We start from the raw sequence: 24989 nt of genomic DNA, 5'->3' as shown, positions 1-24989 counted from the left end.
TTAAGTTTATTGGGTTTATCGCTTGTTGTAACCAAAATTAAATCTCTTAAATTCAAACCAACCGAGCAACCGAAATTCTCATCTGATTGTCCTGTCACTATTTTCGCGAGAAAGCGACGGTAAAAGTGACGGCTAATCTTTTACTTTTTACTATCATCTTCTCTCCGCAATATACAGCGAACTTTAGCGCCTCGCGCATCTACATAATGAAAACAGTCTACTTTCGACTGACAACCCTTTGGCCACCACGATCGCTTGTATTCTGAGTGCGAAAGATCGAAACGCACGGCTGCTGGCATCTGCTTATGCGCAGCCCACTTCATTAATATGAAAGTAAATTTTGCTCTGCTTCTCTCTCTTTTTCTCTCGCTGATCGCGCCTCCGATCGTGCCGCCGAAACGAAAACATCACAATAAAAGAACCAATCGCCGGCGCGACTTTCTCCTAAATCACAACAAACGCAACCCAATCGACTCTCGGACAATGCAGCCGCGCGGCCGATCTGACACCAATTCTTTGTGCCCCGCCGTTTATCTGGGTAATTGGCAGACCCCGAAACAGAGATTACCAGCAGCCATCGAGAGGATGTGTGCGAATAAAGAAAGAAATATTCGGATCCGCTCCATTCAGCAGAGCAACACTTTAATTTCACATTACTGCTGGACGCGCTCGATTTCGTACAATTTGCGCTTAACGACTTCCAATATATAATCCCGTTAAAACATATATACGCGCGCGCACGCGTTTATCTCACATACTTAAAATTAAGCCGTTCAGGAATAAGTTGTTACGGTTATTGCTTCATTCTCGGACGATTCATTGCGCGGCTCATTTTGTAATTTGAAAGAATTACACATGTTGGGAGTTGACACAATTTTAACGCAATTACTTGAGAGAAAATCTCTTACCAAAATGAGAACAATTTTTTTGTTCTGCGCTTCCAATCATTGTATAGGAACACCAAGTATGCACGATTCATGCAATTCTAAGGAATTTAAACGATATAAAATCACCTAAACGGCTAAAATATATTTGACATTAACCAAATTTTTGGATCTCACGCCATTCTAGGTGAGAGAAAAATAGTTTTTGGTTTGTTTTTAGTCAGAAATTCTGTTTCTAGCTTTATATATTCGAAATTTTTGAAGGTATATTGGATATTAAACCCTGCTGAATCTATTTCCAGTAGAGGACTCACAGGGCTCTGAGTATCTTGATGAAAACTAGGTCCTATTTGACTGTTAACTTGAATTGCGAGATTTTGAATTTTTGAGTTTTCTTCAAATCATATCAAATCGGTACTAGAATAAAAACTCGGTCACCGTTGAACTTGTCTCGTTAAGTGAAGCAACTTTTTAGTTGACCTCAAAGTGGAAGCTCAAAATTGAGTTTTAAAATAGAACTCGAATTTGAAAATGAATATTTTGAAATTTATTGCTTTTGATATTGACATCTTGTAGAGCGTACAAATTTAGAATCTGGAATAGCGTTTCATGTGATTTTTTTATTAAAAAATAAAAATACATAATTGGTGCTTGCTTGGTTTTTAAAAATGTTAAGACGCCCTCATGGTCAGATTTAAAAAAAATGCACGCCGCTAGACAAGTCTCAACTCTAGATAGGCGAAATAGACTAAGAGTTCCAAACCTCCTTTTTTACCCTAAAAACCGTAATTTTATACAATTTTTTTGTTGTTTGCACCTCATTGCACAATGGATTTTAATTTTAATCCCCGTGAAACTACATCAGTAAGATATTGAACAAGAAGACGAGATAAGCGATACGAAGTTTTTGGAAATGTGACTCCTGACGATCAGATTTAAAAGAATTGCACACCACTCGACTTCAGATAGCTGAATAAGTAAAGAAAATGCGTTTAAATTAAAAAAAATCGAAATCCAAAGTCCTCGTAAAATCGCATATGTCGGTAAATTTAGATTTTTTTTATTTATTGAGGACATTTATTAATTTAGAAAGTGCTTACCATATATAAGAAAAACCGTGCAAAATCACAACCTAAGAGTGGTATGCGAGCGAAATTAACGAGATGTGTGCGTTGGCAGCAGTAGGAGTATTCCGTCGTGTTTGATTCCGCGTGGTTTGGGTTTTGGTTGCTTCACTTTTGTGAGCACGCCAGCGCGATGAACGGTGCCGCGCTGATCATTTTTACAGTAAACCGCAATCGACTTTTCTCCAATCGTGGAATTGATTATCTCTTCTGAAATCAAATATTTTGCACACACTCCTTTCGGAAAGCCTAAATTGCGGGCGAGCGATGCCACAACTTCCTCGTCTTGATCAAGTTGCCATTAAATTGATGTTAACAAAGTTAATATTTTCTTGATAAGCGGAGGTGTAAAAGTGGTTAAACAAGAATTGTAGATTTTTATACAAGAGTGTTTACGCGTGGAGTATAAGTCAGCGACCCGTAAAATGTTTGTTATTTCACGCGTTACTCACAATCCGCTCAAATAGAAAGATACATCTTTCTCTTTCACTAATAATTGATTGGCAAATTATGATTTTGAAACCGTGAATAATTGTTTCATTTGAAAAAGCAATTTGTAAACTACAAATGAACGGAGCACTAATTATTGTGGCTTAAAAGCACTTCATGTAAAAATTTATTTACTAAAACGTGCGCGGATTACGGTTGGTTGCAGACTGACTGTGAATAGAAAGCACCGCTTATGGTAATGGATAATAACTTTTCGACCAAAACTAATCCATTGTGCGAAGTCAGAACACTAATTTATGTACTGTAAGTGTTAAGTAAAAAAAAAGAAATAAATGGAAACGCTTTTTATCAAGATAAATTGCTCAGCACAATTCAATTTTCGCATTCCTGTTTAACGGTTCAAGGAAAACGTCGGTTAATTTTGCCATTTTATTTATTAAACGTACAATGATATAAGGAATACCTGTTTTAATAAAAACCAGTCTTAAAGTAAGGCTGGGAATTTTAGACGATCGGCAATTTTTACTAAGCAATTTTAAGCCATTTGAACCACACATAAAATCGTCTATAACCTCTAAACACGTCTTAAAGTGTCTAAAAATCATTTGCAAGCAGTCTAAACCGGCTTGAAGTCGAAGAAAAACAAGTACATAATTATATTTTGCGTCAAATCTTTCTCTCAATTTGATTTTTTTTTAATTTTTTTACCCGAAAAATATTTTTGATTGAATTTTTAGTCAAATGGTTTTTATTTCAGTTTGTGATTCAGTTTAAATTCAATCACTTACATATTTACGGCATGGAAATAATTATGCCATTTCAATGGCATATACGATAAAGGAAAATAAAACTAAAAAATACGACTATAATAATTACTAATTACGATTTAAACAGGCGTTCAATTAATTTTAAAACAGAAAATATCACTCACTCTCTCATTTTGCAGTCTGCAAGAAAATTAAAAATAATTATTCCTTGCATTCTCTGTTCAATACTCACCAAGAAAAATAAATTTTCATCGTAATTTCGACTAAACTATGTATTAGATATTTTGATAGCGAACCATTTGTATTTTTTTAAATTGGTATATAAAAACCCCGTATAAAATTACCTATTTTGCACTAAAAACCAGTCTTAAAACAGTCAACAAATTTAAAGAAAAATCTGAAATTGATACCATTTTAATTCAATATATCCAATTTCCAAATATTGGAAATATGATGGTTATGGGGGGACTTGCATGTACTCAAACAATAAAGAGAAGTTTCCTTATTGCAGTGTATTATTTCTCTCAGCACTCAAATTCCAGAGTGCTATTGAATTATACGATTTACTGACTTGCAATATCCCATGAGCAATTTATTGTCGCTTCTCGGAAGCAAACTATATTACAAGCATGAGCGCCTGCATGTATTTATTTTCACGCCGCACTCTAATTATCCAGCATGCTCGCACTGCACGCTCCTTAAAAAAAAACTCTGGCCAAACTAAAACCAGTCGTTTAAGAACTGATCCAATTTCAATGAATGCGCTTGATTTGCGTAACACTCGGATTACGAAGTAGGAAAATTTGAAACTGGTGCGCTTGCTGGACATTCCACTCGAGAGTGCAATGCTCCGTTTGCTTTTGCGTCACGCGAGATGGCCCAATAAAGAGAGAAAAGTGCATATATTTCTCTTTCGTTCAGCGCAGAGGTTAATTACTTGTCATTACTACATGCGTGCACCTTTATTTACCAGCGGAGAAACCTGCGACCCGTTTCGAAACTGATGGCACTTCATTCATTATTTCGCGAGTGGGCGAAGTGCTTTGTTTGTGCAGACAGATGCGGGCTCACTCGCCGTTTGGAAAAGGTGCACCTGCTATCAAAAAATTAGGGACAATGGTCTCCTTTGCTCTAGATGGCATAAGTGGAGGTTTAGGTATTTCTTCATATGTCAAATAGGCGGGAAGAAAGTTTTCTCTCCGATATATGGAGACTACCCAGAATTTAAAAAATTTTTATTTCCCAAGTTTCCAAGGATTCGTTGTTGCGTATGGTCAGTAGGAATTTAATTTATGGCACTTGGCGCAGAGGAATGAAAAACACCTGTTACTTGATACAGACACACGTAAGACTGACTGATCAAACGTGAACATTATATGCCGGCGCTCACGAGATCAAAAAACTAATAAATTTTTCCTTAAATTAGTCAATTATTTTAGTCAATGTCTTGAAAATTTGTAAAATACTTGATTTCTAAACGTTCAGCAAATTAATTTATTTCGCCAAAACTGCCATCAGTGACCTCTTGGTTTATTTTCCAATTATTATATATTATATTCTTGTTTATTCTTGACATGGTCAATACAATAAATACATTGAATAGAAAATTTAAAAGCAAGAAACGGCGATCAGTACTAGCAAAAGAAAAGCTAAAACGATTTTTTCAAAGTAATATCACGCCGCACCGAGCCGCTTACATTGGAGAATCGATTTCAACGAGTTAAAACGTGTTGAAAAGATGAATAAAAAGTTTGAAAATTTTGGAATTTTTCAACTTTGAAGTTCATGTGTACCACGTGAATTACGACCACTGGAAGAGGTCGCAACTCGCTAGAATCTTTAAATGGGGATGGGGTTCCCTGGAAATTAAAAAAGGGGTGTCACGTTCTAAAGAGTGTTTGAAAATCGTAAGAATTTTGAAAGGGGGGTGTGAGCCCCAGGACCTCAAAAACGGCCTGGCACGTTTTCAATTTGTAACTCGTAAAATTACAAGTTTTTACCGAGATCCTCAGCTGAAATCGTGATTAATTTATTGATTTATATTGTTTTGCAGGTAATCAAAGAAAACCAAATTTAAAAATGCGTCCAATACGCTTAAAAACTTATCAATACTTATCACTACTTTGATGATCTGAACGGCAGGATAGGGGTGATTAAATTTGGTGAAACCGGTGAAACAAAGACTTTAGTCTTTCAGTCTGTGTCTTATTATTTTATTCGATAGTAAATAATTAAAAACCAATATTTATCCAGGGTGTGTATAGTCAACAAAGCAACAGTTTCACAGCAATAATTTTAGAAACTGAATATTGCATAGTTGTAATTGTAATAATATTAAAATGAAAAGTTTTCATGGTTCATCCATGCATACTTCATTTAAACTGAAGCAAAAATATGGCAGCGGTGGGATTCGAACCCACGCCCTTTCGGACTGGTGCCTAAAACCAGCGCCTTAGACCGCTCGGCCACGCTACCTTGATAAACGCCCCATAGGCGTCGAGTCCATTTTATACTCAACCGTTGAACACAAATTTGGCTCAACCAGGGAAGACTACCCTTAATTTTGAAGGCATTCCCGCAACGACCAAAAATTAAAATCGTCACGACTTGAATTAAACGCGACCATTTAAGGAGAGCAACAAACATCATCATCTGCAAATCAGAGAGTGGCCCCGGGCACGCCCCCCTTTGACAGATCAGCAATCATGAAATTGTAAACGCACTTCTTTGGTCTCTGCGCGAGCTGAAATGTAAACAACAGAAGGAAGTGTGTAATTTTTGCCAAATTGGATAGGCATTAGTGATCTAACTTTAAACTTGTTTGCAGTTTTGGATTTGCGAAAGATGGCCTTGTATGACAACAAGCACTGGCTGCTCTCGCACATCCGGCATTCGTTTATTTTTTCGGACGAGTCCGGCTTCAGTGAGATGGTTATGATGGACGAGGATCTGCGGGTGCCTTCAATGAAGGCTTACCCTGACCTCGATCAGGATGAAGAGGACGAAGACGGAGACGCTCCTAGATCCCTTGATGTGAATTGCGGTAAAGCTTTCATTTTAAGTTGCTTTCTTAAATAACTTTGTTCCTGCAGAGCTAGATTTTGGCGCTCACAGGAGAAGAGTGAACACTGCGCAAAAGCTGGAAAAAATGGATCTGGAGAGGAAAAGGATAGCTAAAATGACTAGTATAAAATGGGAGGACCCTATGCCCAGTGTTGCAGGTATTAATTTTTTAGTAATAGATATAATTATGTTTTGTGTTAAAAGCGATTGAAACAGTTTCCTTTGTTATTATGTAATGCAATTTGTTTTAAAACTCTAATTCAAGTTAAAATCCGATGCTTTTTTTAAGCATAGATACGATATTAGACAAGACAAATCGGTGGTTACTTTTTGAGCCCATGTTTTTCCATTTAAACGTTAATATATGGTTAATATACTTTTTTAAAGCTGAAATAAGAACTTTTTATTTTAAGTATTTTATTTTTTTAAATATTTTATACATGAAGAATAATTTTTAAATTAATTCAATTTTTAATCTGCTACTGCCTGTGATTTTTGCAGAAGTGCCAAGCAATGCCTTCGAGAGGAAAGTAGTGGATAATGCCAAAAAAGAGAAAGTAAAGCGGACTTCAACTCTTTCTGCGCAACTGAAAGACTGCCCTGTTCTTCTTAAAAACCCTTTCTTTGATTATTCCAAGTTTGATGGAAATGTGAGTTAATTTTAACCATCCCAGTACGACAGAGACTTGAATTTTACATCATTTTCAGGCTCAAGTTGGTGTTCCTGTCAAGCGTTACATAATATTCCTTACCATGCTTCCGGAGCGAGAAAGAAACTACCCTTTGCATGTTACCATTGTCAATACTGCGAAAGTTAAGGAGCTTGTTGGATTGGTCTTATGGAAGTGTTCAGAAGAAAGAAATGCTCAACTGTACGTTATTTTTAGGTTCGAATCCGTGATTTTTGATTCAATGTGTTTCAACCAACAGTGAAGACGAGTCGGCGTATGCGTTGCATATAGCTGAGGACGACGGAGAAGTAGACTGGGACTTCCCGTGCTTGGACGAAAAAGAGGTCGTCTCTAAGTTTGGCTTTAATTACTTAGCATTAGTTCAAAAGACTGAAGTGCATAAGTCCAGAGCTCAGACAATGAGCATGCCTTTGTCCAGTTTAGGCTGGTCTGCCCTTGCTGAACGGTGAGTGTGCCAAAATGAAACTTCAAATTTTGTTTTAATGGTCATTTATGTCAAAATTCGCAGTGACGAGAAGGAAATTGAGGGAGCGGAGGAAAGTGCATTGCAGCAACAAGGTAACATTGCCATTCAAATTTATAATGAATACCCCCGTCGTTTCCGGTCTAACATCAGTTGAAATTATTTATCTTGCTATTTTTTTGCTTCAGTGGTCTCGAAAAGTTTTGAAAAATTTATAAAGTTATTAAATATCAATTTTGAATCAAACGTCATGAAATTATGGGCACAACAGGTTATTTCCAAAGCACCCTGAAGGCGTCTAAGGGGTTGAATTGCACATGTTGTGAAAACTTTCAAAATGGCCATTCCAAGGGTGTGCAGATCTTGTAAAACGAACCAATACAGAGCCTACAGGTGTCAGTTAAATGGCTTCAAATGGGAATTTATTTATATCGATCGCTTGAGGTTTGCCCTGACGCCATAGTTTAATTTTAACCTGTTCCGGTGGTCTTGTCTGACCTCAGGACTGACACCAATCACGTATCGAGGGTATAAATCAATCAATTGTGTTATTTTGGTTTTATTACTGTTCAGTGTTCACCCTAGCCAAAAAAATACCTGTTTTTTAATCTGTGACCCTCTGTATCTTAAAAATTACACAAGTTTCACCGTCATGAAAATATCTAGAGGTAATTTTACATACACTTGGGGCATTGCATTTCATCCCATACTTAGAAAAATTAAATTAGTCTTTGAGATATTAAAAAATTAAAAACAAATGAACCATTATATTTGCAGAAAATATCAATTTTCTCGTGTAAACACCCTGACTTTCTTTCAAATCCAGAAGTTTTCCTTAATAATTGTTTTTTTTTACTTTAAAAAGCCATGAAAGAAGCAGAGATGCGAATGAAAGGACACATGACCGCCATGGAAGCACCTCTGTATCAGTCTTTCCAAGTCTACATCATGAATAGAGTTCGTGTAAGAAGTGCGGTGCATTTAGGTAAGCATATAAAAGAATTTCAACAGTGCCTTTAATTTAAAATGTTATCTGTTAGGAATATCTGGAGAGAAAATAGAAATAGATCCTGTAGTTCAGCATAAAGCCACTTCACAATTGTGGGGGAAAAGGAAAGCTGCAACCTATGATATCACGAGAATTGCTGCTTGTGAACTTGTCAATCAAAGATCCAGCAAATCCCATTTTCGTTTAGTCCACCAGTCATTAAGTAAGTTTCTCCACACTCTTATTAGACAAAATCTAATTCTATTCAAACTTAAGCCGAAGATCCAACCACCACTTTCAAGACCCTAGAATTCGAAGCGGAAAATTTTGTTGCGCAAGAAATCGTGCAAAAGATAAATCATATTTTGGAGCTGCGAGCTACGCCCGTGTGGAAAGAATATTTGGTTACCAAGGAACGCAAGTCAACAAGAAGGAGAAGTTTTAGCTTTTCGTTGAAATAGCAATAAGCACCCGTTTTCTGTGATCCAATAATTACTTAATTTGTTTAACGGAGTCAAATCTTTGAGCTTTTATTTAAACCAAGACTCGTTCGTGGCTTTGCCGTCAATCACCAGAATGGGCGACTTGTAGCAGCACCTGTTGATCTTGAGAGTGCAGTAGTTTTTCAGAATGTTAATCGCGTGCTTCACTTTGAGGAAGTTGTGGGCTTCGCTCAGCCAACCTGCCACAGCCTTGGTTGGAGCTCCTCTCAGACGCTCCATGAACTTGACAGCGTTGACAAAGTCGTTGTTCTTAACGCATGCACTAGAATAATAATATTTTAATTGTGAAAGTGATTTCATTATTGAAGAAGACACCTCTGGATATTATTTGTTGAAAGTCGTCTTCTTATATAATATCATGCCTGTCAACTACAGCCTTATTTAATGATTAAATTACGGTACGATTTATATTGATTAAAAATTTAATTTAAATTCTGTTATGAATAATTTTTGTCAATAAAGTAGGGCTGCAGATGAGTTGGAACTACAAGGTATGAAATGAAAAAACGTCTTTCAATGAGGAACTGCTGTTGACTTCTATAATCGCATCCTCAAGCGCTTCCTTAAATAATTCCATTTATGACATGTCCTAAACTAGTTGGGTATTCAAACTCGATAAATGACATATTTGGTGTCGCACCATTTGATATCAGTTTTCACACGGTTGCATTTTCCTCTACATTATTTTCCACCACTGCTCTTTAAACCAATTTTTCGCGAGAGAAATAAATTTTTCTAATTTTTCCTAGCAAAAATACAAACTTAGCTGCTATGTTGGTGACATAGTTCTGCCACATTGGTTAGAGTTATGAATTTAAAAATGATGTTCCTGCCCTAAATCTTGCCAGAATTTTATTACTGATAAATTAAAACTAAAAATTGCTAAAAATTTCCCCTGAATTAAATAATCACGCGAAAATCGCCTTTGTAAAATGTGGAATTTTTGCGAGATTGATTGAATGGACTGAATATTTAAGTTTTCAACCTAGGTTTGCTACAACTCCACCAAATTCTTTCGAAATATGAAAACCCATGCCTAATTTCGGACATGTCATTTTCATATATATATAATACCTAGCGCGGTAAAGGAGATCGGCGTTGTCTAGGTCTTCAGGGACAAAGTCTGAGGTTAGGTCGCGAGTGCACAATTTGTTGCCAACGATCAGGGCCGATCGTATGTAAGACGCAACATAGGCAGTGCCTGGGTGAGGTCCTTCTTCCTTCAACATTGCCAGTTTGTGGGACACCTTCTCCACCTGTTCGAACCTGGTGCGAAGTCCGATTTCGGTTAGCACTCCACGTTTGATGGCGAGACTTGGAATAGAGCGGAGAACCGCTTCGCCCAAGGCATCGCTTCCGTCATGAAAGACTCTTCTTGTGCATTCAGCCAGCTCTGATATCTGGCATGTCTGCTCGTTCCAATTTGGAGCTGTGTTCTTGTCAATTTTCAATGCTGCCTCTACTGCCATGCACTGTTCTCTTAATTCCATGAGTCCTTTATTTTCCTTGACGAATCTATCCTGATCTAAACACAAGCAAATTATTCTCTAATCAAGGAAAATAATTTCTTAAAAAATACTTTCAAAATCATTTTGCTTTGTGGTGAGGACATTTGTAACCAGATTAACCATGTCTTCTGACTGACTCCTCAGATCTCTGAACTTGCTGACCATGTTTCTCACCATGGCTCTGTTCTGGATGTCAATTTGATCATTCAGCTGCTTTTCTAGCTCCATGTTGAGTTCCTTGGAGATGTCATTGAGTCTGTTTCTTGCCAATTCTGTCTCTTGCCTGACTTGTTCGTGAAATTCCTTCTGGCACTGAGCTCTAATGACGCGCTCTCTTTGGCCAAACAGTTTTTCCGCTTCTGCTTTCAAGGCCTCATCAGCCTCCACAGCCTGACGCAACTGATCCTCCTCAAATTGCTAACAAAAACGCTTTTAAAATTTCAAAATAAGCAAATTTAAAATTCACTTTTGCTGCAATCAGCTCCTCCCGAAGTCGTTTGGCTTCTATTGCTGCTTTAACCACAAATATCAATTGGTCCCAGTCTGCTGTCTTTCCAAACTCTGAATTTATCCGCATTTCTTTCTAATTTTGTTTAAATAAATGTTTAAAAATTTTGAAAATTAAAATAATAGTCGAACCTTTAGCTTTTCGTAGGCCTCAATCGCTTCTCTTTTGTCCGCAACAGCTCTCAGTTTCAGTATTTCACTGTCTGGAACACACCTTTGAGTTGGATGAATAGCAGACGCCAGCAAAACTCCTCCAGAAATGAAAATCAAACTTGGTGTCTTCTGCGAACTTGTGAATAGCTTTCCCTTGCATGCAAGCCATGGTGTTTTCATCTGCGAATTAATTTCAGTTAGACTAAATCCAAAATCGTGGTAATTGCAAACCCTGAATGAAGGAAAGGTCATCAGTCGTAACATCCTGAACGAAAAATCCCTGTCACAAGAGTGAAAATAATAAATTTGAATTTAACAGAGCAACAATTAGCAAGATTTATCTCTAAAAGTTGTCCATATAATTGTATACTGGCAACAATCCAGCTCTACAATGTTCAATAATCAAATTAGGACTGAGTACCAGTTAAATTCAAGACGTTGCCAAATTTCTCCTAAAAACTGATTTTGAATAAAGAATTTCACAATTATTTAAGTCAGACTAAGTGGTTTAAATTTCTCCTAGGTAAAATATGAAAGATAAAGAAGCATGACTTAGTCTTGAGCAGGGACAATTTAATTATATTTCGCATTGAATAAAATATTGATTCATTTTTCATATATTATTCATAATGAGACACTGTTTTATCACAGAGAGCGGTTCAAAATCCAGCATTTTCTTGCCCTTCAACGTTTTTTCACTTCCCACTTTCACCATCACTGTCGTAAGCAAGAACAACTGCATCCGCTTGTGTGGTATTCATAGAGTCTGTTGAGTCCTTAAAACACCTAGGGAAGTAAAACTTTTGTGCTCGTAGTTCTGGCGGAGTTCCAACCTCCTCCTCATCGTCCTCCCAATGCAGCTGCTGGATTTCTTCAATTTCTGTGTGAATTTGAGGTGTGATCGGCGGCTGAGATAGCACAGGTTGCTGAGGTGTAGTTGGTGCAGCGGGAGTGGGTCGCTTTTGAGTACTTTGACCTGGAATACAAATTGAAAATCTTGTTTGACAAATAATCATTTGTTTACTTGGATCAATGGAGGTTGAAGGCCTTTTTCGTAGCACACTATCGTTGACACTCCTTTGACTGGTCATGCTTTGTGATTGGGAAAATGCGGTAGTGTCGTTGCTTGACATGGTTGCCAGAACAATCTCAGCGTCAAATGCGGGTTGATTATTCACGCAAAATATAATAGGTCTGAAAGAACAAATTATTTGTATTTTATTTATTTCTAAAAGTAACCCTTGCCTTTGTTCCGCTTTAACATGCATTAATTGTCTCAAACGTGTACTTTCATAAAATTAGGAGAAAATGAGCAATCTAGCATCGGATTTAACATGCTGAACATTAGGGATGTTTTTTAAATAATGGAAATGTTCATCATATTTTAACTAGTTTAAATTAAAGGTTATTATTTATTGAAATTAAAATAATCAAACTGTAGAAAAATATTTTGACAACAGCTTCGCAGCGGAAAATTAAAATAATTTGAAAAAAAATACATTTTTTGTGACTTACTTACTTTTTTGTTCCAACAAAAATATTAAGTTTTTATTAGACTATTTAATTATAAATCATTATTACACTAATAAAACGTTAAATTTAAAGTAATAATGCTGAAAATAAAACAATTTTTGAAAAAGTGGGTTTTTAATAAAAAATTATCCATTTTAAAATAAACATTTTGGACTGTCAGTCCATCTTAAAATCAGAAAAAGAGCACGTTTGAAGTGAAAATTTCATGTTGGAGGGGCACAAAACCTGGAGCAATTTATGAAGTCAAAGTTTAATACCTTCCTGGGGTGTTGTCAAAGTGTCCTGATACTGGAAGGCTACACGCCTCTGCAAAACTTAATAGCGCCCTCAGTTCTTTCAGATTGAACGTGATTGTCGCGTCAACTCCAATTTGCAAGGAATCAAATTCAGTCGACTCCAAGGCAAACTCTGTCCGGACAGTGTTCCTCATGAACTCTGCAAAATAATTTAAGTCCCGATAAGGATATTCTGGATTTTGATTCAAACCTCCTGTTTCTGTGAAATTTCTCAAGATCATCTTCGAGGCAGCAACCGAAATTGTGATTTCGTCCTGGTTATTCCTGAAGTTCTGCAAAGCGTCAATCAGCAACTTGCTTTGCGTGATCAACTTATTTCTGGCTGTCGACTTGTTGTAATTCGCCTAATTAAAATAAAATTAGAATTTCAAACTCTCAATTTTAAATGGATTCGCAACCTGCAGCGTTTCAGTCTGAATGACGGGCACGTGATGCGTTTTGCAAATGCTGTGCCGACATACGAGTTGAAAAACGAGCATTCTACCATTGTTGGAAAAAAACAGTTTGCACATTTCGACATTAATGTTCTGCGTTCGAAACACTGACAAGCAGGACTGAAACAAAATGAGACATATGTACAACATGGAATTTAAGCGATTAAATTGTGAAATTTGTAATGACCTTCATGGCAACTTTGCAAATTTCTGGTTGAGCCTGGCTCTGACTCGAAGAGGCTTGATTACTGCTGCTGGAGTAGTGGAGGAAAAAGCTTCGATGAAAGTCGAATGTAGCAAACGCTGATCTCTGCGCGTCTACGGTCCGGAAATAAATTCCGTCTGCATGGGGTTGGATGTAGAGCTCATCACCGATTCGAGACAAGGTTTGGATGGCCTTGCCCAAAACTGCAAGTAGTGGACATTAGTAAGAGCAAAAACACAAGGCATAATGAGATTTAAATTATTACCCTTGACATTGGCGCTGGGAATGTGGCACTTCATCACAGCTCCTTTTTAGACGAAAAATTCTCAAGGGAAAAAGTTGCTGATGACTGCAATATGGCAGCCAGAGGATTCTTTTCACAAGGCCCTTTATCTTACTTAGAGTTTCAAATTCTATTTTAGAACCTAAAAATCAAACATTTCTTGGCAGAAGAGTGATAGTAAACACTTCTTTTCTTCTGGCATCTGCCGCCGATCGTTCGTTTGTTATTGTTTTCACACGCGCTGCCGCGGCTCAGTGGGAAGGAGGTGTGGCTACCATATGACACTTCTTATTTATGTTGTTGTCATTAGTATCAAGCCCCAAACCCGAAACCCGGCCCAGCAGAGGCGTCTTCTATAAAAAGAGAAGTATCTCCTGTATCCTCTTTGTCAGATTCTGCTGGTTGACGTAGCGGCAGGAGCACAAGACTGTCATACAGATTTTATTGTTTGGCTACAAATTTAGTCAAAACCTTTGAGACATAAAATTGAACCGGCCGGGCGAAGGAGACGGAGAGAAGGATGGCAATCCGCAAACCTGAAATCAAGTTCACAAAGGTCAATATTCACCGTTTTATAATTTTTTTTGATACATAATTGAATATTGTTCAAAAGTTTATTAAAAAAATCTAAAGGACCGAGACGTTAAAGCTCAATAAATAATCTGTCACTTAAGCCGCAAAGGTGCTCTGTCACAAATAAATTGATAATTAAAAATTATTGATGTTTACTTAAAAGGCTCAAAAGCATTTTACAGAGTTTGAAATTAAATGGAACGAAAATTTTCCTATTTCTTGGTTTTCGAGTTAGATATGGACGCTCAAATTTCGACTTTTGGGATTGGTCTCTTTAATTAAGATTGATCAAACTTTGTTCAATATGATATACGTGCAAAGACCGTGGAACGCACACGATTATTTTTTATATATCGTGACTTGAGGAGCTGAAATCGTTGACAAACCGTTAAATTTTTCAAGAAATTCAATAAAATCTAAAATTTGACTCATTCTTAGTCCTGATTTGATTATTGCACATTGCAGAGGTTAAGGAACGTAGAGGTTAACTGTTGCTAAATTGCACAAAAAAAGACTCAATGAACCACTTAACTAAAACCCAACAATTCAAAATAATGTTCTAAATCTTTGGCCTGTGTAATTTTAATTTATGAATTAAAACAATTTTAAAAAAATTCCTGAGATATGTAGGTATCATAATTTTTTTTTTGCATTGCACAGTCAGGAGTTAAAAATTAATAACAATTGTGCAGAGATGCGATTAAATTGTTTTTTTTATCTCGGCGCATTTTTTTAAATTTTAACTCGTAACTCGCGAATTTTTAATCATAAAAATCACAAAACTTATTGCAAAGGTCAGTCAAGACCAAGACAAACTGGAGTAGTATGTGGTTTTAAAAATAACAACAACAAAAAATGTTTATTCCTAACTGAACTCAGTCCGTCGATAGAAAAAGAAATATAAATACAGACAAGCCTGAGCTGAGCCTGACTGTTGCTATGCAAAATTCTAGCTCTTCATCAACAACCAGTTTGTTGATTCGATTAGTGGGAAGACGTTCAGGACTATTAATCCCGCAACTGGCGAGGTGCTCGCTAGCGTCTCAGAAGCCGGGCAGGTACAAAATTAAATATATTAAACCTGTTGACATATTAACATGGCAATAAATTAAACAAGGCCGACGTTGACGCTGCTGTCAATGCTGCTAAAAATGCTGTCAAGTACAACGCAACATGGAGGACCATGCAACCCAAAGAGAGGGCTAACTTGATGTTCAAGGTCTGTTTTAATTAATTATTATTATTGAGAAATTAAGTTAAATGTTGTATTTGACTTAGGAACACCCATTTTTAGAGTTTGAGAGTAAATCTGCAATTATTTTAGCTTGCTTCTTTAATTGAGCGAGATCTGCAGTACATCGCAAGCTTGGAGACTGTTGACAATGGGCAGCCGTACTCTGGGATTGTCAACGACATGCAGTTTGTCATTGATGTTTTCCGCTACTACGCTGGATGGTGTGACAAGATTCGGGGAAGCACCATTCCAATTGGTAACATATTTTCTTTTAATTTGATTTACTGCGTACAAGGGATTATTCCACTCCAACATTCATTTTTCTCCTCTAACACTATGTTTACATCAAATGACATGGACCAGAAATCCAGAATTGTCTATTTAGCATATTTTATCTTAGGAAAATCTTAAAAATTGATTTAAACATCAAATTTTGGTTCAATTGTGATGATTTTTCGTATGGTATTTTTCCTAGAGGAAGATTATTTAAAACTTTCAGTAATTTTTCATACTCTGCCTTTTAATATACATTTTAATATAATTTTTTGTAAAAAGTTGAACTGTTAAGAAAGCCATTACAAACTTATTGGGCAGCTACAAACGATTAACTTCTCTCATAGGGGAAAAATCGTTTCAAAAATTACAAATCGATGAATTCGTCTCATCAAGGAGAGTATGCATACCAAATTTCATGATGATTTTTTACAAAAATAATATTTTTATTTTAAATTTAAAATGAAAATCCCCACAAGTCCAGCTTTGTAATTTGGCAATATTTATTGGTAATTTTCTTTTTATTTTACAAAAGTCAACACGTTACCCTCCTTTTAAATCAAAAATCATAATTGCAAATTGAAGGGGGTGATGATGGAGGGTATGCGTATACCCGTCGAGAGCCAGTTGGGGTCGTTGGCTGCATTATTCCTTGGAACTTCCCCATGCTGATGCTATCTTGGAAGTTGGGACCTGCTTTGGCTGCAGGCTGCACCATCGTTCTCAAGCCGTCTGAACTCACTCCGCTCACTGCCCTGTACTTTGGGTCCCTTGTGCTTGAGGTGTGCCCTTCTAGAAATAAATAATAGCAATGATAGAATAATTATATACGTATTGGCAGGCTGGATTTCCACCTGGAGTGGTGAATGTTGTTCCTGGCTACGGTCCTACTGCTGGAGAACCAATTGCCTACCACCCTGATGTGAACAAAATCGCCTTTACTGGCTCCACTCAGGTTTGACTGACTGCGCACTATTTAATTTTTCTTAAAACCAAGGGTTGGCTTGAGATTTTGCTAAAGCTAAACAGGAAACTTATATTTCTTTTATAAAGTTTCACTTAAAAATTTAATCGCCGCAAACTTTGAAATTCCTAAGCAGGTCATTTCATGTCTAGAAATAAAAGGTTTCCCCTCTGAGCTTTGCATTTTTTAAAGTAATTTTTCACGTAGAATTTTTAGAAAAACGTACAAAAATATCAAATCTTCAGGAAGTTTCCTTATTTAAAAAAAAAATGCTGTGGAAAAATAGGAAGGATATGTGTGCAACCCCTTCTAAAAAATCGGTAAATTTGTAAACATAATAGGTTGGCAAGCTGATTGCCAGAGCGGCAGCTGAGTCGAATTTGAAGCGAGTCTCCTTGGAGTTGGGAGGAAAAAGCTGTCTGGTTGTCCACGATACTCCAGATTGTAAGAAAAACGGTTAAAATATCAAACTATTTTGTACCTAACAAATGTTTTTGGTTTTTTCGCAAATCAACTTATTTATTTTGCATTTTATAAACTAGATCTAAAGTTTTTTTGGCTAATCAGAAATGAATTCTAACGATTTTTTAACGGATAAACGATTAATATGAATTTTTTGCCTACTTTGAATTATTTAGCACAAAATATGAACTTTTGAAGTGTCAAATTAAAAATAAACCAAAAAATCCGCTCATTTTTTCCTCGTTTTTGCTTTAAAAATACTAGTGCAATTTTTGCATCGTAAAATTGGTTCTGAGTGTTTCTTTTACTTCATTTCAGTGGCGAAAGCAGCTGAGATCGCCCAATTTGCTTCATTCTTCAACCAGGGCCAGAACTGCACGGCTGGCTCCAAGATCTTCGTCCACGAAAGCATTTACGATGATTTCCTGGCCAAGGCCAAAGAACTGACTGCTGCTCGCAAGACCGGCGACCCGTTTGACGAAGCCACCATGCATGGACCACAGATCGACCAAAAGCAGCTGACAAAGGTGCTGGACCTGATTCAGTCGGGCATTGATGAGGGAGCCAAACTGGAGGCCGGAGGCAAGGCTGACTTGAAGGAGGGATTCTTCGTGTATCCCACTCTCTTTTCTAATGTCAACCAGGACATGAAGATCGCTCAGGAAGAGGCAAGTCATTTCTAATTTTTATTAACCTTTTTCCTATAATTTCGATTTGGTTCTGGATTTTTTGTGGCCCTCTACACTGATAGAAAAATTGGTTGGTAAAATGTTTTGGTTGAAATAGTATTATGACTTTAGTTGAAATTTTAATTTTCTCAGTTTTGAGGCTTACAGAAAGCTTTTTTCAGAAATAACTAAAAAATGATGATAACAATTTTTAATATATATTTAACATTTATCTTTTTGCGTTGGTAAAAAATAAAACCAGGCTTCATCCTCGTTGTCTCTTTGCATTTTTGGAAAGAATACTTAAAAGGATAAAGTTCTTAAATTTATGGCAAATAGAAATTGTCCATAATTTGATATAAAACAAATACGATATGTGTACAATATAAAGAGTTTAAAATTACTGAAGTAAACCATATATACTCATCAGAAACTTGGTATTTTTCCTGGTAAAGTAGATTTTCTCGTTTTAGGAATAGTAATTTTTAAGTAACTAGACTTTAATAGGGATGTTAAATCTCTAATCCTCAAAATGACACAGATCTTTGGGCCCGTCCAAATGGTCTTCAAGTTCAGCAACCTTGACGAGGTCATTGATCAAGTGAACGACACCAAGTATGGTCTGGCCTCTGGCATCATCACCAGCCAGATGGACAAGGCGCTGGCTTACGTCAACCGAGTCCACGCTGGATCTGTCTGGTAAATTTCGAATAAATACTGCCATTATATTTTACTGATTTCTTACATCAAAAGGATCAATTGCTACGACAATGTAATGCCGCAAGTGCCTTTTGGAGGCTTCAAACAGTCTGGATATGGAAGAGAGCTGTAAGTAGAGCAATGAAGTTGTTGAGACTCAAATTTACTCAATTTTATTTTAGGGGAGAGGAATCGCTGAAGGAGTATCTGGAGGTGAAAAGCGTCATCTGCAGACCCGTGCCCACTTAAATCACTAACGCAAGTACAACAGAATAATTTTTTTTAAGAGTTTAACCAGTCAACGATCAAGCTTGTCAGACAAGGTCAGTTTTCTTTTTAATGATGTGTCTAATCATCAATAAAATTGTATTTTTAATTATGGAAAAGGAAAAGTTCAATTATGTTTATACTTATTAAATTTTATTCAAATAGGTACAATGTTAATGCACTACTCGATACTATACATGATTAATTGGCAACATTTATAATGCCTTCCTGCACAAAAAGAGTACATCAAATGTCTTAATAATATATTTACATATTTTACTTGGCATCCATAAATGTTTTCTTTATTTTCCTCAAACACACTATATTTTCTGCAGTTATTTCATTGATGTGGCATACTCTCTTTGGCTCATTTGGATTCATTATGTTTTAGTAGGGGCTAAATTTAAATTACATTTTCTCAGTGTCCACGCAAAAGGTTTATTAACAAGGGGAGCGCACCTCTTAATCCAAAAATTTAGGTTTTTCGCTATAAATCGATGGTTCTTGACAATTTGCCAAAGGAATGGCTCCGGTTACTTATGGTTTGTAATATCAGGAAAATTTTTAACAAATTCCAAACTGCCATTATTTCTTGAAAAGTGATTGGATTTCAATAAACTTATATTTTTTTTAATTTGCTCAGCAAGATGAATCAAATAATCCGTTATTTTGTAAAAGTTTGTGATTTTTCAAAATTTTCCATAAAAAAGGATTCTAAGAAAATCGCGAGTTGAAATGTTATATTAATATTTTCTGATATAATTTTCATAAAATCAAGCCTCTTTATTTTGTCTATTTCATAAACTGAGAATATTGCTGTGCCAAATTTTCATTTAACTTCAAACTCTGTTGGATGGAAGTGAGAAAAAAAAATCAATTTTTCGTATTAATAGGTGGGCTCTCCTTGCAAGGCATAAATAATAAAGCGCCGTGATATTTCAAATATAGATTCTCCGCCCAACGATACTAAATTTTGATTGAAAATTTACGTATTAATTGAGCAAGAATGCAACAACTGGACTTGTCTTTTCAAGACTCTAGATGTAGTCGGACACAAAAGTGCGCTGCAAGTCTGGATGTGACATTTTGCCGTGTCGGCACAGCTCTCCGCTGTCCAGATACGAGAAGTTTCTGGTCAGCGCCGAGTGCAAGCTGTCCATGGACAGCACGGTGCCGAGCGGCTGCTTGTCTGCTGGCACTTGTTGCCTGTTGCTGTAAGACCTCTTCACAGGCACAGGGCTTCGGTGGCTGAAGGAAGACTTGCGGTTGAAACTCTCTCGCTTGTTCAAAACTGGCGAATTCATTTCTGCGAAGTGCAGACGGTACAGACTGAGGATGCTCTCGCTCTTCACGGGCAGTTCAAAGACCACCTCGAGGTCGTTGGACGAGTCGACCGCGGTCTCGATTTGGTCCAGGTCATTCATTGAAAAGGACGAGGGCAGCTTTTTCACGTGACTCCGCCTGCGGGCGACTTTTCTGTGCGCCTTCCTGCAAAACCAGATTTTTGATGTTAAACGAACGTCTGTATAATATTATGTTTCAATCTGAAGTTGTTTAATTCTCACACTGTAGGGCAATGTCTTATTAATTGCGGTACGATTGAAATTAATCCCAACGTGTGATCAACACCGTCGAATCCAGTTTCAAATAACCGCATTCTGACTTGTTGGAAGGATCAAATTTAACGTGTTTGCGGTGTCCCAAATTACGTTAACTATGTAGGTGGGTATTTTTTTCCAAAACTTTTAACGGTATGCCGTTTTAGATAAGATATAAGAAATGGAAACCGGAATTTCTGATTTTTTCGGAGAAAAGACTAGACAGGAAATATTTTAAAGTCATTGAATTTTTTCAAAAAACAATTATTCAAAGTACTTATCCAGATAAAATTTTCTAAACTTACATTTTCCTTGTTTATGTAAAATCCCGACACTAAAAACTCTTGCAGAAGGGATTTAATTTTTGGTAGTACATTTTTCATACTCTTTTAATGTAGTACAGACTGTTTAAGACGGTTTCTGAGCCGATATAGTCAATTTTTAGATTTCTGTTAAGGCCAGAGAACAAAATCTGTTTAGTTACAATGATTAAAAATCATCAAATCGAAAATTTCAACCTTACGAAAGCCTTTTAAGTAAATTTAATAATTCCACCAAACACTTAAACGTATTCCTATGTAAATATCTCACCTCTTTTTGTTATTCCCATTGTAAATGCTGATCCTCTTACTATTCTCCTCGTCTGAAAGCTGCTTAACTTTGACATCCTCATCAGAACTCGAGTCTAACGCCCTCAACTGGCTGCTGTGGTAGTATCGTTGCCTGACTCGATGCTTTCGCGGCTCCAGGTTGACTTTTTTCACCTCGATTTCATCCTCGGAACTCTCCGACGGCGGCGCCTGCTGCTGTTGCTGCGGCTGCTGCTGGTTGTGCTGCTTTTTCTGCGTGGGGCCTTTGTGGAAAATGAAGTCGTTGTTAGCTGCAGTGGTGACGCTGCAGCACCGGGACGCCGCGTCCCCCAGACTGGACATGGTGCCGATTTCGTCGCTCAGGCTGGCGTAGATCGGCTCGATGAAGTCGGCGTCGCTCTCCGAGTCGCACGCCGTCGACGTGGCTTTGTGGGCTTTGCGGTTGTTGCTCTGCACCTTAATAACGTTGTTGGGCATCACCGTCGGGCCGGGCTGGACCCACGTGTTGGACGCCACGGCCGGTTTCGGGCCGGCAACCAGGCTATTTAGGTTGTCTGCACTCGCGTGTGACAAGTAGCCGCGGATTTCGCGCGCCGCCAGACCCATGCAAGTTGCACGGCTGTACCTTGTGACACCTGAAATAAATTTAGTAAATTAATTAACATCTAAAAGTGTTGAACATATAATTTTTATGTTGAATATAATTAAAACCAGGCTTCATCCTCGTTGTCAAATTAAAGAGAAATTCGTCTTCTTATTTAACAAAGGGGTGGCTTAGAATTTGTTACATTTGGTCTTTGGAGCTTGCCTCAAGTGCCTCATGAATAGGTGGGTGTTTTTTAAAAATTGTATGGAATTTATATGATTTTAGATGTGACATTATTGTATTGTTTGTTATTTGATTGTAATTGTAACTCATGATTAGGACGTACTTGGTGACGTCGAAACTGGTCGAGAAATAAAGAAGACGAATTTCTCTTTAATTTGACAACGAGGATGAAGCCTGGTTTTAATTATATTCAACATGAAAACAACCTCGAGTGGTCGCACTTTTCAAATATATAATTTTTAACTCAAATATTATGTTGTTATTAGGTGTAATGAGGTGTGCAATGTAATGCACCAGAACTGCGACCAATATCATTTTAAGTTTCGGAGATTTTAATTTTTGAAAACTAGCTGACCCTCAAAAAGCGAATATTGACTGTTACTCAATTTTTTGTTATTATTCTCGGAGATCTAAAATGGCAAAATTTGTTCCAACAAACAAAAAGTCAGCCATAACTCCGGTTCTAGACATGCTAGAGATGTGGTTTGAACCGAAATGTCAATTTCAACGTCCTCTATAACTTTGCAATTCAAAAATACCCGTATCGAAATTTTTTAAATATATTATAATTATTCAAAGAAGCGAACCACTTCGATTTTTCTCTTTTTATGCTTGCTACAATCTACGTATGTGAGACAAGTTCTGTGAAAAATTCACGATTCCTTCTTTGTTTTTAATTTTCGATATTAGCGGTGGAACTTCTAGTTGGTGTCAAGTGCTCCTCGGAGTGGCCGCGGTTTTCGAAATCTCCGAAACTGAAAATAATATTGGTCGCAATTCTGGTGCATTGCAGCACCTCATATCACCCTTCAAATTCATGCAAGTTTCAAAATTATATCACAACGCAAATTTGCACGGGTCAATTCACGGTGGAATTGGAACCCGGCACTATTCTTCGATGAAAAAAAAACAGCAATAAAAGTACAAAGACGATAAAAATAATTAATTACGTGTTGGGAAAACGAGTTCAGCTTAATAATTTAGCGGCTATGATTGTGAAAGCAAAAATTCGGAAAGCTGAATACATTATTTGCAATTATTTTTGTATATTTAAGAGCTGATTGAAACATAAAATTAATTAATTGGCTGGAATGTGTTGAGAGAAATCTGAGACGTCAATGGAGCGATGCGAGAACAACAACGAAGAAGTAAATTGTGTGGTCAAAAGCAATAGAAAAAGCAAACAAACAGTAAGCCTCGACGGTCGCTGAAAAAACCAGAGTGCGCAAATCCTCTTCAGAGCTTTGCTTGGGACACGTACACATTCCGCTTATTTACTTTGAGTGCACTGAGCCGAGCAGTCAGTTTTATTTCTCTGCTGGCCGAGCACAACAACCACACAAAGAAATTTTGAGGTTCTAAATTATTTACGTGCGTGTTGTTTCCAGTTCTTACGTTTCCATGCAAATTTGCCCCGAAAAAAAGGGGCATTCACTCGACTCGGCAGTTAGTTATAGCGTTTTGCGACTGGTTCTTGCACTCTCAAGAACCTGCTCTCGCGCCGTGGAAAGCGCTGCCGTTCGTAAAATTTCTCGCATTTCCAAGTTATAAAATTTATATTCATGTTCAAATAAGGAGACAAAAAATGAAGGTAACATTTGCCCGAGAGGGAAAGTTGCGAGCGTGTAATTAATAAGAAATTACCTCTGCCGTGCTGGTAATTATTCAAAATCGGTCCTGATCCACCAGGGAAAAGCGATCCGTTGCTAAGGGAAAGCCTCTTGTCCACGGGATCGGGCGAAAGGTAGCGTCCTGGGCCGGGCTTCAGGTCGCTCATGAGGCCCGGGTATAACGGTGGTGGCACCTTCAGCTGGGTGCCCGGCCTCTGGTAAATTTTCCTCACCCAAGGGCCGAAATTGGCGTCGCTCAAAATCAGCACCAACGGTAAGAGGCAGTCTTGGGCGAGTCCTGCCCAAAGGGCCAAACTGTCCAACGGCCACGGTGGCAGCAGCGTCGGCTCCCAACTACCAACGATCGTCATAGCCTGTGGGCAAATGAAATGCAAATGTTAGCAAGTGAAATTTACATTTTTGTAAAAACAATTAAAAAGTCATATTTTTTCTGAAGGTTTTGCCAGTTTTTTCGTACTGGTTTTGCGGTCACATTTTTTTGCTGATTGCGCTCATCTCTGTGTTATAAAAAATTTACTGTCGTCACGCGAGCCCATTTGTATTCAAGTTATGACTTTAAAGAAGATGAAGTACTCAATTTGGGTCAGATTTTGCATGTCTATTACATTGCGGAAGTTTCGCCGGTAAGAATAATTTTGTGGGTTTTGCGGTGTCGTAAAAATAAGAGACATGCGCTCCATGCTTCAGATCACAGTGGAATTACAAAAAATCAAAATGCAATTTTCCCTTTTTTTATATTTACTGACAGGTTTTGTGGTGTTCGTGCATACTTCAATTACGCTCAAATTGCTCATTTAAAGACACCAATAGAGTATATTGATTTCGTATTACTGAAAGTAGTTTGATACTTTTAGGGCTGTGAAATTTATACGATCGACTAATTTTTCTGATTTTTCAATCGCTCCGGGACTGTAAAATGAGCACGAATCATGCAATTTTAAGCAATTTGAACCATACTTAAAATCGTCTGTAGCCATTTAAAGCACCTAAACCATCTAAAAACAGTCTAAAACCATCTAAATCAGCTAAAAGTTCATGGATTTGGTTCTTGTTAGGAAATATTTCTCACGGTTTTAGTTAAATGGATTTTATTTGCCAAAACACTTATAGCGGTGTATTGCGACCTTTAGGCCACGCTTATTTTTGTTGAAAATCTCAAGAAAATTTATATTTATTGGGGTGTACATCCAGCAAAGACTACTGTTGCTTATTTCGATCACTTAAAAAATATAATCATGGATAAAACTCATGTCTATAGTTCATTTGGTGGTGATGCAAGTAGCATTTAAAAAGCCCAAAAGGTGTAAATTTCAACAGAAAAGCATTAAATCCACATTCAATAGAAAAA

General features: G+C 37.2%; 5 protein-coding genes and 1 non-coding gene across 6 annotated transcripts in view; 2 read left to right on the top strand and 4 right to left on the bottom strand.

Annotated features, from left to right (window-relative positions):
- Window positions 1–5620: 5620 nt before the first annotated feature.
- Window positions 5621–5700, bottom strand: TRNAL-UAG (transfer RNA leucine (anticodon UAG)). Its single transcript has one exon. It is a non-coding gene; the product is annotated as a tRNA-Leu (tRNA).
- Window positions 5701–5846: 146 nt separating this feature from the next.
- Window positions 5847–8950, top strand: Sin1 (SAPK-interacting protein 1). The gene is made up of 10 exons (XM_065492119.1): window positions 5847–5992; window positions 6053–6268; window positions 6318–6446; window positions 6790–6938; window positions 6997–7160; window positions 7219–7425; window positions 7489–7538; window positions 8309–8428; window positions 8484–8654; window positions 8708–8950. Exons 2-10 carry the CDS (start codon window positions 6070–6072, stop codon window positions 8890–8892), a joined length of 1374 nt encoding a protein of 457 aa, XP_065348191.1. The 5' UTR covers window positions 5847–5992; window positions 6053–6069; the 3' UTR covers window positions 8893–8950.
- On the bottom strand, window positions 8932–11468 carry LOC135944897 (uncharacterized). Its single transcript, XM_065492118.1, has 6 exons — window positions 11334–11468; window positions 11082–11282; window positions 10909–11025; window positions 10514–10859; window positions 10009–10459; window positions 8932–9196 (listed from the first exon to the last, which is right to left on the bottom strand). The coding sequence occupies exons 1-6, from the start codon at window positions 11364–11366 to the stop codon at window positions 8962–8964; spliced, it is 1383 nt and encodes a 460-aa protein (XP_065348190.1). The 5' UTR covers window positions 11367–11468; the 3' UTR covers window positions 8932–8961.
- A 186-nt stretch (window positions 11469–11654) lies between these two features.
- Rad9 (cell cycle checkpoint control protein Rad9) lies at window positions 11655–14087 on the bottom strand. The gene is made up of 7 exons (XM_065492120.1): window positions 13836–14087; window positions 13553–13773; window positions 13330–13485; window positions 13122–13275; window positions 12893–13070; window positions 12127–12296; window positions 11655–12078 (listed from the first exon to the last, which is right to left on the bottom strand). The coding sequence occupies exons 1-7, from the start codon at window positions 13867–13869 to the stop codon at window positions 11798–11800; spliced, it is 1194 nt and encodes a 397-aa protein (XP_065348192.1). The 5' UTR covers window positions 13870–14087; the 3' UTR covers window positions 11655–11797.
- Window positions 14088–14188: 101 nt separating this feature from the next.
- LOC135944896 (retinal dehydrogenase 2-like) lies at window positions 14189–19279 on the top strand. Its single transcript, XM_065492117.1, has 11 exons — window positions 14189–14409; window positions 15380–15484; window positions 15544–15645; window positions 15751–15916; window positions 16519–16715; window positions 16775–16888; window positions 17239–17341; window positions 17678–18027; window positions 18569–18726; window positions 18781–18855; window positions 18909–19279. The coding sequence occupies exons 1-11, from the start codon at window positions 14374–14376 to the stop codon at window positions 18973–18975; spliced, it is 1473 nt and encodes a 490-aa protein (XP_065348189.1). The 5' UTR covers window positions 14189–14373; the 3' UTR covers window positions 18976–19279.
- Window positions 19125–24989, bottom strand: part of LOC135944895 (uncharacterized) — a 30583-nt gene continuing 24718 nt past the window's right edge. Inside the window, exons 3-5 of the mRNA XM_065492116.1 lie at window positions 23655–23994; window positions 21183–21816; window positions 19125–20481 (exon numbers count right to left, since the gene is read on the bottom strand). Coding sequence (XP_065348188.1) covers window positions 20031–20481; window positions 21183–21816; window positions 23655–23994 — 1425 coding nt within the window. The 3' untranslated portion in view covers window positions 19125–20030. The remainder of the gene's footprint in view (window positions 20482–21182; window positions 21817–23654; window positions 23995–24989) is intronic.

Source organism: Cloeon dipterum, chromosome X (assembly GCF_949628265.1).
Source record: "Cloeon dipterum chromosome X, ieCloDipt1.1, whole genome shotgun sequence".
Classification (NCBI taxonomy): domain Eukaryota; kingdom Metazoa; phylum Arthropoda; class Insecta; order Ephemeroptera; family Baetidae; genus Cloeon; species Cloeon dipterum.
The sequence above is the reverse complement of the archived record's forward strand: the minus strand, read 5'-3'. Positions and strand labels throughout refer to the sequence as shown.

Coding starts and splice junctions, on each gene's coding strand:
- LOC135944896 (XM_065492117.1), top strand. CDS start 14,374: ATGGCAATCCGCAAACCTGAAATCAAGTTCACAAAG. Junction 15,485..15,543: donor GCGTCTCAGAAGCCGGGCAG/GTACAAAATTAA, acceptor AAATTAAACAAG/GCCGACGTTGACGCTGCTGT. Junction 16,716..16,774: donor TTGGGTCCCTTGTGCTTGAG/GTGTGCCCTTCT, acceptor ACGTATTGGCAG/GCTGGATTTCCACCTGGAGT.
- Sin1 (XM_065492119.1), top strand. CDS start 6,070: ATGGCCTTGTATGACAACAAGCACTGGCTGCTCTCGCACATCCGGCAT. Junction 6,269..6,317: donor ATCCCTTGATGTGAATTGCG/GTAAAGCTTTCA, acceptor TTGTTCCTGCAG/AGCTAGATTTTGGCGCTCAC. Junction 7,161..7,218: donor GAAGAAAGAAATGCTCAACT/GTACGTTATTTT, acceptor TTCAACCAACAG/TGAAGACGAGTCGGCGTATG.
- LOC135944897 (XM_065492118.1), bottom strand. CDS start 11,366: ATGTTACGACTGATGACCTTTCCTTCATTCAGG. Junction 10,460..10,513: donor AAAGCAAAATGATTTTGAAA/GTATTTTTTAAG, acceptor GCTTGTGTTTAG/ATCAGGATAGATTCGTCAAG. Junction 9,197..10,008: donor GATCTCCTTTACCGCGCTAG/GTATTATATATA, acceptor TTATTATTCTAG/TGCATGCGTTAAGAACAACG.
- Rad9 (XM_065492120.1), bottom strand. CDS start 13,869: ATGAAGTGCCACATTCCCAGCGCCAATGTCAAGG. Junction 13,486..13,552: donor TTTGCAAAGTTGCCATGAAG/GTCATTACAAAT, acceptor ATTTTGTTTCAG/TCCTGCTTGTCAGTGTTTCG. Junction 12,297..12,892: donor TTTGACAACACCCCAGGAAG/GTATTAAACTTT, acceptor TTGTTCTTTCAG/ACCTATTATATTTTGCGTGA.